The 18,561-nt window shown below is 41.9% G+C and overlaps 1 protein-coding gene across 1 annotated transcript in view; it reads right to left on the minus strand.

Moving 5' to 3' along the window:
• The window catches only part of LOC311516543 (ATP-dependent translocase ABCB1-like), a 59,186-nt gene that overhangs the window by 19,776 nt on the left and 20,849 nt on the right, over positions 1–18,561 (minus strand). The window contains exons 12-21 of the mRNA XM_084620720.1: positions 17,653–17,763; positions 15,195–15,320; positions 13,096–13,299; positions 11,711–11,881; positions 8,255–8,416; positions 7,207–7,452; positions 3,962–4,108; positions 2,900–3,004; positions 2,155–2,232; positions 801–884 (exon numbers count right to left, since the gene is read on the minus strand). Of these exons, the coding sequence (XP_084476846.1) occupies positions 801–884; positions 2,155–2,232; positions 2,900–3,004; positions 3,962–4,108; positions 7,207–7,452; positions 8,255–8,416; positions 11,711–11,881; positions 13,096–13,299; positions 15,195–15,320; positions 17,653–17,763 (1,434 nt within the window). The remainder of the gene's footprint in view (positions 1–800; positions 885–2,154; positions 2,233–2,899; positions 3,005–3,961; positions 4,109–7,206; positions 7,453–8,254; positions 8,417–11,710; positions 11,882–13,095; positions 13,300–15,194; positions 15,321–17,652; positions 17,764–18,561) is intronic.

Consider the following 18,561-nt stretch of genomic DNA (forward strand, 5'->3'; position numbering starts at 1 on the left):
TAAAAGACAGGTGAAGTAGAAAAATTTAATTTAATTTTAAACTAAACTAGTGAATAAATCAGGAAACTCATTACCATTTGCTCAGGAGTGATTTTAAGAAGTATGGCTGATGTTCCAGAATGTTTTTAATTGGGTCGTGTGGTGGGGAGGAAAGGGGAGATTATGGCAAATTTTGCAAAATTTGCCATACTTATTTGCAGGATTTTCAGTGGCTCCTATCCTATACCACTCCCGAAATCACACAGTCCCTCAAGCTTCTATTATCACTGACACTCTGTATTAATGACCACTCACTTCACCCCCTAAAGCCCACATAAACAGGCTTTCTGTGCATGAAATGCAGTGGATAGAGCTGGGAAGAAGAAATCTACCCATGTCAACAAGAGGCCAAGGCATGGGCTGCAATGCAACTCTCCCACAACTATAGCTCCTCCAAGCAACCGAAGAGGGGCTTTACGGCCACTTGATACACTGAAGACTTTGCTCCATTATGCGGTTTAAGTGGTGCAGAAGTGCTTACACTGGCCCTTGGACATGGCTTACTTTTAAAGTTATTAAGTTGTTTACTTAGCAGCTTACAGCAAGGAAATGGAAGGTATACGAACATCTGCTGAAGCTTTGATAGTCATAAATTGGGACTACTGAAACGGTTTCCAAGACATTGATAGTGTGCCATTTAAATGTGTCAGCCAGTCTCTAGAGTAGATTTACCAACTCGTTTTCCAAAATAACTTCATCGTCCCTTGCCAACACAGCAATTCATATTTGTAAGCAAAACGTAAAAACAAAAATAAACATACCCCTTTGATTTGTGAAGCATCTGTAGCTAGTCTGGTTAACAAAACCCCTATGGCATTTTTATGATCGTCATACCACCCAATCTCCTGAAAGTGAACAGATGGTTCAGTTATTTTTGCTTTTGTAAATGAAATGTTCTTATAGTAACTCAGACTTGTCAGGGTCATTAGTACAGTGTATGGACATTTAAAGCTTGACTAGCATGTGTGTGTGGGGGGAAGAGAGAGAGACAACATAAGCACTAAGATGTTCATCACAAAAAAAGAGTGCATAACATTTGTCAGATAAACTAAAAACCATCTTAAAATAAACTATTCTTACCCTCAGAACATTAAACTGGTAACAATCCAGGTGCTATTAACTGCAAAGATTTTAGAATGTAGTCACGTATGTGTCATGCACCATAATGGGAGTGCCTTCCACGCCCATATCAACATCTGATGGGCACAGTGCTCCTCTCCTACATGTTTTATATTACACTGACTTTTGTGGAGCTAGGCCTGATTGATATGGGTGCATGTGGGAGGAGAATCAGCGTCATTATCCTTAAAGGTAGTGGAAAAGAAGGAGATATTTGGGTTTTTTTTGTAATTTTCCCTCTCCTCCCCTATCTCCTTTGAATGCTCCTGTGCATATGCAGAACCCTGTGATACCAAGCGCTACCAATGGGTGTGCTAGGTGCCAAATTGTCCACCCACAGAGAATCATCTGCCAGGAACAAATAGAGGTGTGTCCTTTCCCAGGGATCCATCAACAGGGAGTATCCAAGGACAGTCATGTTGCAATAGTATTATTGTAAATCATTTCTGATCCAACTGGTCATATTTACTAGAGAAACCACTCTAGTGAGCAAAGATAATGCTTTGAGAACCTATACCTGTTACGATATGGTCCGTTTGCTATGGAGTTTGATGCAAACAGACCTAAACCTATTTATCTAAACATTTATATCATGACCATCGGGGCAGATAGAGATTTTGTTTTGTTAATCTTTGCAAATATACCAATGCACTCAGATACATGCATGTTTTATACACTCTTCAGTATGGTCTATATTGAAAGAGATGGCATCAAAATTAGAAAGCTCTCCTAGCAGCACTGAGTTAATTTGTACATGCTTTTGCTTTATTTTGTTTTGCATGTGTGCTCAGAGACTTGCCGCTTGTGCATTGTTAAAATTTCACTAAAAGGATGGGTTCTCTTGAAGCCGTATTGAAGGGAGGCTCTAGACAGGCCGTATGGAACCAGGAATTTTCATGGTGTTATACAAACAGCCCACAAAAGCCATCTGGCTCACATGGCAGGAGTGCTGTATATTTGCTGTCTATTGCTCTTACCCAGAAATGTGACCCATACCTGCTGAATCAATGCTTTGAATGATAAAAATCGCAATCTCTTGGTCAGAACTTCCCCAGACTTTCCAAACATGAATCCCTGAAAAGGGAGAATAAGAAATAAAACAGTTGAATTGTATGTGTTGGGCTGTACAGTCATATTTAGAACAACCTCCTGTAAATGTGATGATATTTCAACCGTTCAGCCACACAGTTTACAGAAACTACACAGTGTTTTGGGATATGGTTTCAGAGGTTAGTTTAAAGCTGGTGAAAGGTACTACATGTATTTCTGGAAACTGAAGTTTCATCATACTGCCCCACCCACATTTTTCTGCAGCCAGCTGCAGAGGTCAGCAGTGAAGTCACCTTCCTGGCTTACTCATTCCTTAGCCTCACTACTCACTCTACTATCTAACATTGCCGACTGTGGCGGTGTTTTTTGTAACATACACACAAATGTAGTGGAACTGGGCTGTACCCAAACGCATTCCCCCAGGACACAGACCGGTCAGCAGCACCTTTCAGGCATTGGTGCCCTGGGCTGCTTTGTAACTGGCAATCAAGAAGAGTAAGGTTCTGTATTCCATACCAGCCCAGTCATTAAGTCATTCAGTGGCTTGGCTCTGGAACAGTTTATAAGAAACATAGTGAATACAAAGTTGCCTTATGTTCCCAAAACAGCCTCTCAAGGAGATCTGAAAATCATGACCATAATGTATGTGACCAGATACTTAGCTTTGACTTTTCAATGTAGTGAAGTTTACCTGGATTATGTGGGTTACTAAACTGATCACTGACAATACAAGAAACATTAGAGAAAGCAATGTGGTGGTTTTGCTCCTTTTTTCAGGATCTGTTTCTTGAAAAGCCTATGTAAGAAAAGCACAAAGTGACCACCAGTTACAATAGCTCAGAAACAAACACTGTAGAAATGATTGAACGTTACCTTCTCTCAGCTCTTCCCCGGCTCCTGAACTCTGCCACCTCTCAGCTTTCCGCTGCTGGCCAGGAGGTCACTCCACCTCTCCCAGCTGACCCGCCTCTCATCAGCTACTCCTTCTCCAATCCTCCACCAGATCCTCTCCTCATTTGCCTGTGACCTGCAGTTCCACTAAACCCTGCCTCCAAGCTGCCACTTCACCAGCTCTTATCTGCCTTCCACTGAATGCTGTCACTCCGTCAGACCATCCACCTCCCCTCCAGCTGACTACAACACCCCTCTTCTCTTGCCTGAAGATAAAAGATTCCCTCAACATCTTGCTCCAACTATTCTTCCTGGCTGCTGCTCCAACTCTCAGCAGCTTCCAACAATCATATATTGGAATCCAAAGGAAGACTCCATTTCTTTCCTGCAATGATTCAGGAATCAAGGGGTTAATTATTCAGACAGTCCCATGGATGCCCCCGGTACTTACAAACATGGTGGAATGCAAGGCACCTTGGAGGAGCTTACTGTCCAAAGAGAATGGGTACTGTGCAAAGAACAGGGTCAGGTACAAGGCAGAGAGTCTGCACAACAGTGGAGAGTGGTAAGTGAAAACTGAGTTTGATAAGGGAAGGTGATTTGCTTCACTGGAAAGATGAAGTCATTCCACATACAGGGGCTGGAAAATAGGCAAGAAGTCCCAAGTGGGGAGAGGAGATCAAGGGCTTGATCAAGTTCCTACTCAAGTCAATAGAAAGACTCTTGTAGAATTCAATGACAGTGGGAGTAGAATGAGGCTCTAAGGCATCACTAGAGAGGACTAGCTGGAGGGTCAGGCAGGATTTAAAGTTCTGCATTTGTGCCTGGTTCAAGTTAGTTTACCATCCAGTTCTGAACTTACCCCAATGATTTTTCCAAATATAACAGAAAATACAGCGTAGATACCACCAGAGAAGGCAGCAGCAATCATGCCAAAGAATATATGCAGCCACTCCGGTTTGTTCAGAGCCAGAATTCTGGAATAAGGCACAGCAGGAAGATTTTCCTCCTACATAAGAGATAAAATTCAGCTGTTCACTGGAAGTTGTGGAACATGACAATTTCCCCAGCTCAGGGGTAAATCAGTAAACTGTCCTAGCAACTGTTCACAGATAATTCGCCCCAGCCTCCAATGTACACATTGAATAAGCAAACAGACTGAAGATTTGCCACTCTGTAATTTAAGGTCTTAAAACTGCAATTGCAAGTCAAAAAAATCTTCAGGCATAAATTTCACAAAAGTCTAAGTGGGTGGGGTCTATATAGTTCAGTGAAATGTCAGATAGGGTCAGTGACCATGAATTGCAACTTTAACTCATGAATCATTATAGCGACCTAAAAGTCTCACTGTTCTGAGCACAAAAAGACCAGTCTAGTTCAGCCTCTGCAAATGCTAGTGGGTTGGCAAGGATACAATTGGGTCTCGTTATGTCAGTTAGTCTGTTTTGTCTTTTACAAAATACAGACTATGAATCATTACCAGATGCATGGAAAAGGCATATGAAACAGTGATTTAGGCTTCATCTCCCTTAAAAAAATACATGGCAGCTCAATTCAGCTTCACTGAACTATTCAAAATGTCCACACATTTGTTGAGGAAGTTGTGGAAAATGAAATGAAAACATAGGAACGGGTACAGATTATTAGATGAGGTTTTGGCCAGTTGCGATGGCCTCGCTTGGTTAGCTTTGCCTGTGTTTCAGATACTGGAAAAGCCTGTCCACATTTCAACCATACAAGCATGCTGAACTTTGTGACAAATAATTTCATGGCTTCCCATCTGATTTCTTCACTTTACTGCAAACAGTATGAATTCTGAAGCCATGCATCTTGCCATCTATTTCCTCTGACAAGGCCCAAATGCAATAGTTATGAATAGATAAAAAATGTGTTCTGGACTTCTGGGTGATACATTGTAAGAATGCATCCAGCTGCTGCATATTGTTTGCATCATGTTCTACCAGAAGACTGTACTATAATAAAAAAAAAGAGCTCCTAGAACAGGGTTTCTCCACTGGTGGGTTGCGACCCAAAATTGGGTCATCTGAATGCGTTTAAGGATCACAGGGCTGGCTGGGCTCAGCTTCCCCCTCTGGGCTTTGTGACCTGGTGCACATGGCTGCAATGCCACTCTCACAAATTTGGCCTGGTTGGCCCCCTCATCAGGATGGCCAGGCCAAACCTGAGCAGTGCTGCAACCTCTGAGGTTGCAACACCCAGAGTGGGAAGCCAAGCCCAGCCAGCCCAGTGGGACAGGAGCTGGGAGAGAGCAGCTGGGAACACAATCTCTGGCAAACACTGGCCCCCTGATGTAACCCCCACCTCGCATCTGGGCAACACTCCCTCTTCCATAACCCTTGTCCTGCACCCCATTTTGGACCCCCTGATGTAGCCTTCCCCCACAGCCAAGCGATTCTCCCTCTCTCATACCACCTATTGTGGCCTCCAGCTCCCTCAACTCCTTCCCCCCACCCCTCACTGTAACCCTTGGACCCCAAATCCCTCCACTCCTTTACCCTCTTCTCTCCAGGGGCTGCATGAGGTGTCTGTGGTTTTCCGGGAGCTATCAGTTTGACCCCCCTCCCCCAGACCTGTCTGCCTCCATATCCTTCCCCCAGCCTCCAACTGCACCTCCACACCCCTCTGCTACCATTTCCTTCTCCAGACCCTCCAACTCCTTCCTCATTTACATCCCCAGACTCCCAATCTCTCCATTTTACCACCAGCCCCTTATTCTCACCACCCCCCAGTGGGCTGTGGGGGGGGGGCGGGGCAGGGTTTGTGTGTTTTTGGAGGGTATGTCTTGGTTTACCACCCCTCCCCCCAGTTGTTGGTGGGGGGAGTTCCCCACCTGTTTACATCTGGCTAGAACACCTGGAATCTTAGCTCCGAGTCCCACCAAACCCCTGATGGATCCCTGCAGGGTCGGGTGGCATTGGGTCTAGGGGTGTCTCAGGAAGTCTCTGGGTCACAACAGACCATTACACATAGGGTCTGAGCTGAGAAAGGTTGAGAAACAAAACACAAACATCTGGCAAGGTTAGTTACATTATGGATTCTGAAATTATATTCACTAATCAAACATATTATAGAAGAAATTCCAGGAAAACTCCCATTGATTTCAATGTCAGCAGGATTTCACCCTACGTTTATATTCTAGCTCTTTGCACTGGCAAATCATTGAAAAAAGTTCTGTAGGTCTTCTATAACCAGCCTCATACAAGGATGTGAATAATTATATTGTGTGCAGTTCAAACTAATATATATATATATTCTGCAATAAAGTCCTTGTTTGGCCTTATGGACAAGGTCTAATCCAGAGACCACTGAAATTCTTTTAATTAACTTCAATGACTCCATTGAAGCAGGGCCTAAAACCTGAAGTCCTTACCTGGTTTTTATTCAGTTCTAACTCAGGCAAAATACCTTAACAGGAAGGGGAATTTTGTCTGAATAAAAACAGAGTAAGGACCTCCGGAGCTGGCCCTATTGAAACAGAGAGAGAGGTGGTTGGAGAAAAAGGTAAATCTTTTCTATTGTTTTAATTTAGGCTGCATTTCAAAATAGAGATTTGAACATTTTCTCTGTTTAGTGTGTGGCCAACACTATTATTAATTATAATAATTTGCATTTATATAGCACCTTTCATCTCAAAGTGCTTTACAAACTGGGATACATATCACAAGGATTGTGTCATCCACTGGTAAAACACCATGTCTGTGTAAGTAGGTATAATTTAATTACTTGAGTAGGAACTTGGCCAGGACAGTGGATTTAACACCCTAATCTTATGAAGTTTGACAAGAGGTTGAGAACTTGTTTGAACTTCTTAATAAAAAGATAACTAACAAGCATAAACCTCCTTACCACCATATTGTGTATCAGGTTAATTCTGTCTCAAGAGGTCAGACTGATTTGTTTACCCCTGTGTTTTCTCTGAAGATTACCAATTTCAAGAATTCATCCAGGTCAATGTTGTATATGACAGGATCATAGCAAAGGTGGCATGGCTTAAGGCCTTTTTAAAAAAGAAAATAAAATTACCTTTGTTTCTATTCTCACAAGCTATCACTAAACTTTAGGATTAAACTGAATTTTAACACTAACCTCTTTCTCCTTGGTGCCACCGGATTCTTTGTTGTTCTCTGTCTCCTTCTTTTCAGATGACTTTTTTTTAGAAGAGGTCTTTCTGCTTTTACACTTTCTGAATCTACCAGGAATGCTTTCCATTTCAAGGATTCCTGGTTCTTCAAAACCGCCAAGATCAGTCACGTTCTCCATCCTGAGATCATCTAGATTTTGTGTGTCTTCATCACATTCTGATATCTCATTTTGAGTGTTTCCACTATGACCCTAGTAACAAGCAAGGAATAGTGATACACAGTCACAAGACAGTTTGCCGCAAGGGGAAGGAACAGTATACTTGGTATGGAAACAAACAAAAAACCACCACCACTTTGGTTACGTGGTCACTTTCACATAGTAATTTGTATAGGCCAAGTTCTCTGCCAGTATAAGTTGGTGCAGTTGCAACTTACACCTACAGAGAATTTGGTTCTGTATGTCCCCCCCAGCCACATAGCTCAGTCAAATCTGGGAACTAACAGTTCTGTGATGATGTCATCCATCTCCTCTGCTCAGTTATGTTTTTGACTCATTACATTGGGTAAATGTGAAGCACTGCTACCCATGAAGAACAACCACTTCCAACTTATAAACAAGATTGACTGATCAACTTTCACTCAACTAGAAAACATGCAGAAACTGCAAAGCGAAAATGGCCCAGCTGTTTGAGTGCAGAACCTGCATGTGTCAGCAATAGTACCAGTGAGATCATAGGCGCCGACACTGTGGGTGCTCCATGGCTCAAGCACCCACTGGAAAAAAAAAAAAAGTACGGGGTGTTCAGCACTTGAAGGGCTGGACAAATCTTTTGTGGGTCCCAGCACCTGGACTGTGGCTCCGCCCCAAGCCCTCTTCTCTCCCAAGGCCCCTCCCACAGGTCACACACGGTGGGGCTGGGGTGGGGGGAAGAGGAGCACCCACTGGCAAATACAAAAATCAGCACCTGTGAGTTAGATATACAGATAATTTTCTGGAGTAGAGAGACGGCCAGTAAATCTGAAGCATTTAGTCAGGAGTGCTGTATCATTACCTGCCGCATCACAAGAGAATAGTAGTCACCCTTCAATGTCATGAGTTCATTGTGTGTTCCCTGTTCAACAACACCACCATTGTGAAATCCAGCAATAATGTCAGCCGTCTGGATTGTGGAGAGCCGGTGAGCTATCACAATGGTGGTACGTCCAGCCCTAGCCTTACAGGAGGGAGAAAAAAAAAAAAGGTACTTTAAAATGAGGTAGGAAAAAAAAATCCCTACCTAACAGCACAGCGATAGTGTGGAAAATGCAAGCTTAAATGCCCTGCTGACCCTTTATAACTGATCATTATTTCCATGCATGCGGTCTGATTTGGCAACCAAAGGACACTTCTGATTACAAAATCCACATTTATAATAATGACAGGGAAAAGTGAATTAATTTTATAGGCTGTGTAGGTACCAATGCCTATAGCTAAGGTTGCCTGACCCTTCCAATTGGAAGATTGGTTGTCAGATGCTTATAACTTTGCCAAGATTTAATTATTTGGGCTGAAACTTTCCATGCTGGTATCTGCCTCAGGCTGTGGTGGTTTTTTGTTTTGTTTTTTTAAATTTCAGCAAAAATGGTTCAATGGTTTCTCAGAATGAGATTAGAGGAAAATAATGTTGTTTTGCCCATATTAAAACATTCTTATAACTTTTTAATTGAGAAGCTTTATCACCTAAATGCTTGAGAGCAGGGACTTGAAATTTGGAGGAGATGGGCATGTCTCACTGGTATCAGGGATGTGCCTTTTACCATTCCCATGAAAATCTGCCCAAATTTGGCCGAGTTATGAGGCTCTGAAAATCTCTGTTTGCACGTGCTCAGTAAAGACTTGTCAGTGTTCAGCAGCTAAATTCTCCAAAGAAACAGTCTGCTTTAAGCACGCTGCATTGTATGACAGGAGTGCACATGCACCATCCCCACAGTGTGACTAAGCATGTTCCAGCCCAGGACTCTGGGGGGGTGGGGGAGACTGAGCAGCACTTTGCCTGCAATTTCTCCTCCCTATAGCCAGGGGGAGTTGTGGCTCCAGGCACAAAACAAGAGTAGGGAGAGCAGAATGAACAGTCATTGTGGAAGGAATCAAAGTTATGCAGTAAAGGATGCTCTTGTCTGCAGGAAACCCGCCTTATTTGTTGCAGAAGTTGTATGTTGTGTAGTGAATGAGGCAGGGGACTGCAGGAAAAGAGAGGATGGTCTCATTATTGTTATGGCAGCTGAATACTGCCCTGCGGAATTGGATTCTAGCCCTGTCTCTGCCATAGAGTTACTATATGATGCTGGGCAAGCCAGTGAAACCAAACTTTTCACACGTTGGTACTAATTGTGTGGTCCTCATTTTCTGGGTGCCTGACTTGAGGCATTGGGGTCTGATTTGCAGAAGTGCTGAGCATTCACAGCTGCAACTGAAGTCAATGGGATATGTGCTTTTAACATATATAGCGCTGTATAATGCAAAACTCTCTGAAATATTGAGTCCTGGGCATCGCGGATCAGGCACCCAAAAGTAGTATGCACTTTCAACATTAACATCTCTGTGTCTCAGTTCCCCTTCTGTAATATGGGAGTAATACTACCACCTTACTTGTCAGGGGTGTTGTGAAGATAGTGTTTATGAAGCACTCAGATATTAGAGTGATGAGAGGTATAGAAAAGCCCAGGAGGAAGTTAATAATTTTGTTTTCAGAGCAGGGTTTGAATGGCATGGGGGCATACATTGAATGCGGAGGATAAAAAGAAATATTCACTAGGACTGAATGAAGCACCATCCTGTGCACTGAATGAAGCAGGGGCCCTGTGGAAAAAAATAGTATGTGATCATTTAATTGAAGACTATCCCTTAATGCAGACACACACGGGGTCCAAATGAATGTTGACCAGGCAACTTTAATTCTGTCATTCCCTAAATTTGGAGTGCTTGACTTTGGAACCTTAATGTTCTTTTCATGTTGTGTGTGTGTGTGTGTGTGTGTGTGTGTGTGTGTGTGTGTAAAATTCAGTATAAATAATGATATCTATGCATAATATAAAGGCTTAGCACCCAAATACTACCCTCAATTACACCATGCACTACCACTGATATTAGGGTTGCCAACTCTGACTGAAGCTATTCCAGGAGAATTCCTCCCCCTCCACCTCTCCAACATGACAATCTAATTTTCTTAAAATATCCGATTAAAATCTCCTGGATTGCTTTCTATGGTCACCAGGAGATGGATGCCGATTCCGGGAGACTCCAGCCCAATCCTGGAGGGTTGGCAACCCTAACTGATATCAGTGTGGTCAGATGGGTATAAGTGAAGGCAAAATTTAGGCCCACCGACTTAAAATTTATTGCAGATAAATGCTGTGGGCCATAAAGTGCCCTTGAGCCAAGCATAGAACTTATGCTATTCTGTGTTTACTATTACTGAGTACTAATGGGAGGCGAGCTTTCTCATAGAGCTTATTTTTATGATACACCACTGGTTATATACAAATAAATGTCAGAAACCTAAAGCAATGCTGCAGCCCAGTCCTGTAGGCCACAATCAGGTGAAGCTCCATATTCGGTCACTGACTTACCGTGTGTCCACTTAACCTGTCCGTGCCTCAGTCTCCTCATTTTCAAAATGGAGAAAATAATCCGTAAACCTCAGCAGTGTTATGAAAATTATTAAAACATCTGTTTAATGATTGGATAAGATACAGTGATGTAGAAGCACAATGTATTTTTATTATTGCCCTGAAGAAATTCATACAATTCTGGCACCTTGCTTTGATAATGTAGGAGTTAAATTACTGATGCCACATTCACAGTTTACCACCTTCTGCCTTACATCACAATTGCTTCTCTGTGGTAGAGGCCAGCATTAAAGAAAACTTCTGTCTACATGCAAATATCTTGGCAATCAGGAATGACATTAAGAGAAATCGAGCCTGCGATTGCTTTAGGGTTGCCACCTGTCTGGGTTTTTATCTGGATAGTCTGTTTTTTGGTTTCTGTGTCCAGGTGCCATTTAGGGTTTCCAGGTGCCCAGTTTTTGGCGACCTGGCAACCCTATGGTACCTGAACCAAAAGCTCAGTTACTGCAGGGTGGGGAGAAGTGCTGGGTCATTAACGCGCACCAGCCTCTGCTCAGCTGGGCCGCCTCCTACCTGCAGGCAAGCTCCTTGAGATGGTCCAGAGAGCAATGGGGGCAGGGGGAGAGAAACGAGCAATGAAGGCGGGGCCTCAGGGGAAGAGGCAGAAGACAGGGTGGCAACCCAAGATTGCTTAATGGAGTTTTGGATTAATTATTACAGGGTCATATAATGACACCAAAATTTGAGCATGCATCCCTATGGATTTCAATGCCCTTCTTGAAACCAGTGGAGAGCTATGCTTAAAAACTGATGGCATGCTATAGTCTTTAAATGTCAAGCTTGCCATATGGTTGTTGTGCTTCTTAATATTGATTGATAACCAGCAATAGGATTCCTACCTTATCAAGAGCTGCTTGCACTACAGATTCACTCTGAGTGTCCAGAGCAGACGTGGCTTCATCCAGCAGCAGAATCCTGGGATTCCTTGCCAGGGCACGAGCAATAGCAATTCGTTGTTTCTGCCCTCCGCTCAGCTGAGCTCCCCTTTCCCCCACCATAGTGTTAAATTTCTGAGAAAACCAGAGGAGCATAGAGATTGCAGAAGGGGTCAGTTAAAATCCTTTTAAACCCCCTCCCCCAATCTTATTGTTACTATCACAATCAGAAATTCCCTCTTCAAAAGTTTTGTGATGGATGGTCAAATAAATGCTTTAAGAAAAATTACTTCTAAAAGAATGGTCTTGGCCAATTACATTCAGTGTTTCTTCCCCCTTGAGGCAGAGGACAGTTTAAAATGTCTAACTGTAGGATTCATACAAGGTTCATGCGCTTGGCAACATTTAGGGCACACCCGGAGTGTTGTATAGGAGCTGTGCACACACAGCTCTTCTCAAGGGCATAAACCTTGGAATCTTGCCCAGATGACATGAACCGTGGGAAGCCTCCCAGGACTAGGCTCAAAGCCCGAGAGCAAGGAATGCGGTAGATAGAAACTGGTAAATAAGAATGTTAAACAAAGCCAGTGTATTCCTTTTATCTGTTGGAGAATGTAATGCGCAGGGGGAGAGAAAGAATAAAGGGGAAGGTGGAAAGCTGACAGGCAGAAGTCGGTTGGCAGACCAACTCGCTTGCTTGCTAAAAGCTCTGTGTTGTCTTGTATTTGAACTGCAACATCTAACGATCGGTTTACATTTTTGTCTCGGTCTCACCTTCTAGTTGGCCAGGAATTAGTATGTGGTGTGATGGTTTTCTATTAGCTTAAAGAATGTACTCTAAAATTAGATTTTTCAATTATTATAAAAAAGAAGCAACTGAAGTGAAAAAACAGACAAACTAGAACTGGCTGAAGGAATCCAGCCATTTGATTGGCAAAAAATAATAACCAGTGACTACTCAGGACCACATTAAAGCAATTTTGTTTGCCAATCTCAAGCCAGTTTAAAAAAATACATACAAAAGACAGGAATATTGGAAGTGGGAAAAAGATAGATAATACCTAGCAGAAGAAAATAGAATAAAAACAATCTGGCAAATTGTTCACAGAAATTCCTTATCTACCCTATTAAAAAAATGTTGCCACATGACACACAGTTAGTATTCTAAATTAAGAACATTGTGAGCCAAATTGTCAATTGGAAGAAATGGCAAAAGATCAGTGAAAAGCTAGTGAAGCACTACTTATTTGCACCAGCAGAGAATTTCGGCCACAAAATTTCAGAAGAACTGAGAGAGAAACCAAAGACTTTGTCATAGTTATAAGATGCTCAAAAGTACATCAACTCACATCAGGCAGTCTGGATATAAAATCAAAAGCATTGGCTTCTTTAGCTGCTTTCTCAATTTCAGAATCAGTAATACCCTCTCTGCCATAGCGAATGTTCTCAGCTATTGTTGTAGCAAACAAAATAGGCTCCTGGCTTACAAGGCCAATATGTTCTCTTAGCCACTTTACATTAAGTGTCCGAATATCTCGTCCATCTAAGGTAATCTGAGTGGAAAGACAAATGAAGAGTTTGAGGAAATGTATTATGTTTAAAATAATTAGTTGTTATAATGGTATAATAATGATATAATAATTGACTTAAGTATTTGTTTAGTAGCTTCTCACATGGAATAAAGCAAGAAAATTTAAAACATGACCAGGAAAAATTAAAAATGTGTCTTCACTATCACCTCAGACTAGAATAATGGAAGGAGCAGGATAAACAAAAAGGATATCCCCAAATATTTAAATCCAAATTTTGACTTCCCTTAATATCAGTAAAAAGAAAAGGAGTACTTGTGGCACCTTAGAGACTAACCAATTTATTTGAGCATAAGCTTTCGTGAGCTACAGCTCACTTCATCGGATGCATACTGTGGAAAGTGTAGAAGATCTTTTTATACACACAAAGCATGAAAAAATACCTCCCCCCACCCCACTCTCCTGCTGGTAATAGCTTATCTAAAGTGACCACTCTCCTTACAATGTGTATGATAATCAAGGTGGGCCATTTCCAGCACAAATCCAGGGTTTAACAAGAACTTCTGGGGGGTGGAGGGGTAGGAAAAAACAAGGGGAAATAGGTTACCTTGCATAATGACTTAGCCACTCCCAGTCTCTATTCAAGCCTAAGTTAATTGTATCCAATTTGCAAATGAATTCCAATTCAACAGTTTCTCGCTGGAGTCTGGATTTGAAGTTTTTTTGTTGTAATATTGCAACTTTCATGTCTGTAATCACATGACCAGAGAGTATTAAGGATCTACAACCTATCCTGAAGGATGACCCAACACTCTCACAAATCTTGGGAGACAGGCCAGTCCTTGCCTACAGACAGCCCCCCAACCTGAAGCAAATACTCACCAGCAACCACATACCACACAACAGAACCACTAACCCAGGAACCTATCCTTGCAACAAAGCCCGTTGACAACTGTGCCCACATATCTATTCAGGGGACACCATCACAGGGCCTAATAACATCAGCCACACTATCAGAGACTCGTTCACCTGCACATCCACCAATGTGATATATGTCAACATGTGCCAGCAATGCCCCTCTGCCATGTACATTGGTCAAACTGGACAGTCTCTACGTAAAAGAATAAATGGACACAAATCAGATGTCAAGAATTATAACATTCATAAACCAGTAGGAGAACACTTCAATCTCTCTGGTCACGCGATTACAAACATGAAAGTTGCGATATTACAACAAAAAAACTTCAAATCCAGACTTCAGCGAGAAACTGTTGAATTGGAATTCATTTGCAAATTGGATACAATTAACTTAGGCTTGAATAGAGACTGGGAGTGGCTAAGTCATTATGCAAGGTAACCTATTTCCCCTTGTTTTTTCCTACCCCTCCACCCCCCAGAAGTTCTTGTTAAACCCTGGATTTGTGCTGGAAATGGCCCACCTTGATTATCATACACATTGTAAGGAGAGTGGTCACTTTAGATAAGCTATTACCAGCAGGAGAGTGGGGTGGGGGGAGGTATTTTTTCATGCTTTGTATGTATAAAAAGATCTTCTACACTTTCCACAGTATGCATCCGATGAAGTGAGCTGTAGCTCACGAAAGCTCATGCTCAAATAAATTGGTTAGTCTCTAAGGTGCCACAAGTACTCCTTTTCTTTTTGCGAATACAGACTAACACGGCTGTTACTCTGAAACTTAATATCAGTAAAATCCTATCTAGGTTTTTACAATATTCTCATCATCATGGCATACAAGTAATGAAAAATAAGTATCAGAATTTCTTTGGGTGCTACATATCTTTTGTTCTTTTAAGAATCCAATTTTTTGTAACGTCCTTTTAAAGTGTAGGTTTAATCTATTCAGGAAATTAATCTTCATCCTAGTAGCCATGAATATCGACAGTTCATCCAAACGAACCTCTCCTTGGACTGGATCATAGAATCTCTGTAGCAGCTGAATAGCAGTACTTTTGCCACAGCCACTGGAGCCAACCAGAGCTATGGTCTTCCCCGATTGAACTTTCAGGTTCAGGCCGTTGAGAATCTGGAAATATAATCTTTATATGTTAGTCCAATAAATACAGAGCTACTTAAATAAATGGCTTGTTTAGAAAAAGGTCCATTAAGATGCCTGAACTCCCAGGTCTGCTTTTAGTCCTTTGTTCCAGTCCTGGTTGGAAAGCACTTTGAAGGTGACAAGAAAAAGTTTTTATTACTAACAATCTTGCTTTGTTCTATTCCTATTCCATAAAGATTGCCCTAAGAAAAAACCTTTGGCTCTGAAAACAGAGTGGGTGTTTTAATATCCCCAATGGAATGAAGAGTCAGGGTTCGACAATCTCTAGAATTTACTAGGGATTAGTTATGGAGAATGACACTTTTGTTGCTGTGTTCACATTTAGGAACATTTGACCTCAGTCCGTTTATCCCATCTTATAAATGTCTAATATTATTAGTGGCCAAAATATTGGTCTCCTATGGGAATTCTTATGTATATTTATATTTAGACAGAGTTACAACTACACAATTTTTTTGCAATAGAAGATCAGAACAACAGTAATATTGTTCTCATCTCCTTATACTATACCGGAAGAGCTCCAGTTTTCCAGTAAGCTTATAGCAGATAAGCTTTGATGTTTGATTGACCAAGCAAGAGGATCATTCTCTACCCCTTTTACATCATTTCTCATCATGACCATCCCATCTCTAACCTCCCTTTTTGGTAAGGCAGGAAAGGGCATGTTAAGGGAACGCTGACAATAACTAGTCTTTAGCTCTCTGTGACCCAGTTCATTCCGAAATTAGGTACTAAATGGAGATTGCCTTGATCTTGTATGTTGATCATCTTTGGCTGGCGTTTATGAGAACCAGGTATCCAGGATGATTCTTTTAGCTTTGCCAGCTACCTCTGATACCATTGATAACGAGCCACTGCTGACTCCATCCCATTCCAGCCACAGGTCCAAAGAGTGGCTCATCCAGCCCAGGATTTCTCTTGTGTAGACTGATGTGGGATTCTGTCTTGTCACCCTCTTGCTCAATTTGAATGCAAGACCGTTAGGGAAAGATAGTGAGACAGGACAGACTACACGGTCTTCAGTATTCAGATAATATAGCTCCAGGTCTCTGTTTCATTAGACCCAGCTGGGAGAAGTTGACTGGCTTAGCCAGCAACTTACAGGGTGGGTTTGATGCAGGCAAGTCAGCTGTGACTCACCTCAGAGATGATTGAGTTTATGCTTGTAGGTTGGAGGAACCCACCAGAAGAAATGGCAGTGCTAACAGCAGCACGCTCAAGTGAGTTTGTAACCTGTTGGATCCACAGCTGCATTTGTATGCAGGAAGCAGCAGTGGCTAATAGCATTTTGTTTGTCTTTTACGCTTGGCCAGAAGGTTCTGAACTTTCAGTTCTGGTACAGATGTCAATCCAGAGAGAAATATTGGATTACTGCAAAGTTCCATACATGGGACTGTACAATAAGATAACTCCCCTCACAAACTTCAGCTGGTGGAGAGTATGGCAGTCTGTTTCTTAGAGGGCATTTTCTGTAGGGAGAATCTTACCTCCATGCTTTGTGATCTACATTGGCTTCCATTTCATTGTAAGGAGTGATTTAGAATAATGGCTTTAACAAATAGGGCTTAAAATAGCCAGGACTCAACCTATCTCCAAGATCACCTCTCCCGACATGGGATACTACAGCAGCTTAGATCTTCTTAAGCACTGACACAAACAGCTTTCTGGGTTTAACCACATGAGGGCTGGAGGTGAGGCATTCTTGGTGAGAGAGCTCGAAAGAAGAATTTGCTTGATTCAATTCACCAGAGGCCAAATTTACTCACCTTCGGGTTATGCTGTAAGCCCCATTTGTTCTCCCTTGCTTTTTACAGCACATGAAAATGAAGAAAAGGTGGATGATGGTGGTGAAGATAGGGTTTAGTTTTGGAAGGACATTAATCCTGCATTATTGTTATACTTTTATAACTATTATAACAACAATTAGCTCTTACATAGTACATTTCATCCATAGATCTCAAAGCACTTTAAAGAGGAGGTCAGTATTACTATCCCCATTTTACAGATGGGGAAACTGAGGAAGAGAGGTGAAGTGACTTGCCAAGTGTTACTTTGCAGGCCAGTGGCAGAACTGGGAATAGAATCCTGGTCTCCTGAGTCCTCATCCAGTGTTCTTTCAACTAGACCGCACTGTGGTGCATAAATGCCCAGAGTACAGGATGGACACTTTTTTTTAAAAAAAAAAAAGTTGAATTAAAAATAAATACATTAAATTGATAATGTATCAGTTTTCTTTTTGGTCACACAGATAACGGCAGCAGCTTTTCACTGCAAAGATGAATTTAAAAAGATCACTTACTTTAACATCAGGTCTAGATGGGTAACTGAAATGGATGTTTTTGAATTCAATCTCTCCTTTGAGCTTGTCTGGTCTGTATCCTTCCTTGGCACTGCTATCTACAAGACGGTGCTGGAGAGAGATTTTGAAAATGTATTACACATTTCTGTGATTTTACAGTTGTGGCTTTAGATGGATAAGTTGTTTCGCACAGTAAGAGAAACACTGCAACACTACATAGCAGTTTAACCGATCAATGGTTGCAGTATTTCACCCCAGAGGATTCTGCATATCAGTGAAATGCAATCCTTGTGTATATCTTGCAAAGCATTTTTGGATAGGGGACAAGGAAAGAATAGGAGTAACTAGAATAATAAAACATCAACTATACCTTAAATCATCCACCTCCCAACATTTACAACGGGCCCAAATCCCTTAGCTCCCTCCCAGTGTCTACCTAGGCAGAATGTGAATTGAGAATCAGCTCTTGGAGGAGTGATGCAGCCTGTAATTGTTGGTTGGCTTAAAATGCACAAGCAAAAACAAACTGGGGATTTATTACAAAGTCTTTACCCCTAAAAAGATATCATTCTGAGGCTCCCTGGTCTGAAGTCCAGTGGAAAATTAGCCTGGCGCTCAATAGCCTGACCTGGAATTGCTCCTCCACTTCCCAGGTTGCTGATCTTTGTTGGACTGACACTTTTCAATGACCCAGTAACTACCAGCAGAATTCAAATTTTCTCTTTGAGTAGGAATAGGAAGTTTAAAGGGGACCTCCTTGGCTCTCTCTGCTCCACTCCAAGACCAGCAAAACCAAAAGTAAAACCAAACCCTTCATCTGAGTTGTGGTTTCCGATTGGTTCTGGTAGTAGCTTCCAGCTTGTTCTGACTCTAGGCAATCTGGGAAACAGAATCTTGAGCCTCTGTAGC

This window comes from Lepidochelys olivacea (assembly GCF_965140295.1).
Source record: "Lepidochelys olivacea isolate rLepOli2 genome assembly, chromosome: 2".
NCBI lineage: Eukaryota > Metazoa > Chordata > Testudines > Cheloniidae > Lepidochelys > Lepidochelys olivacea.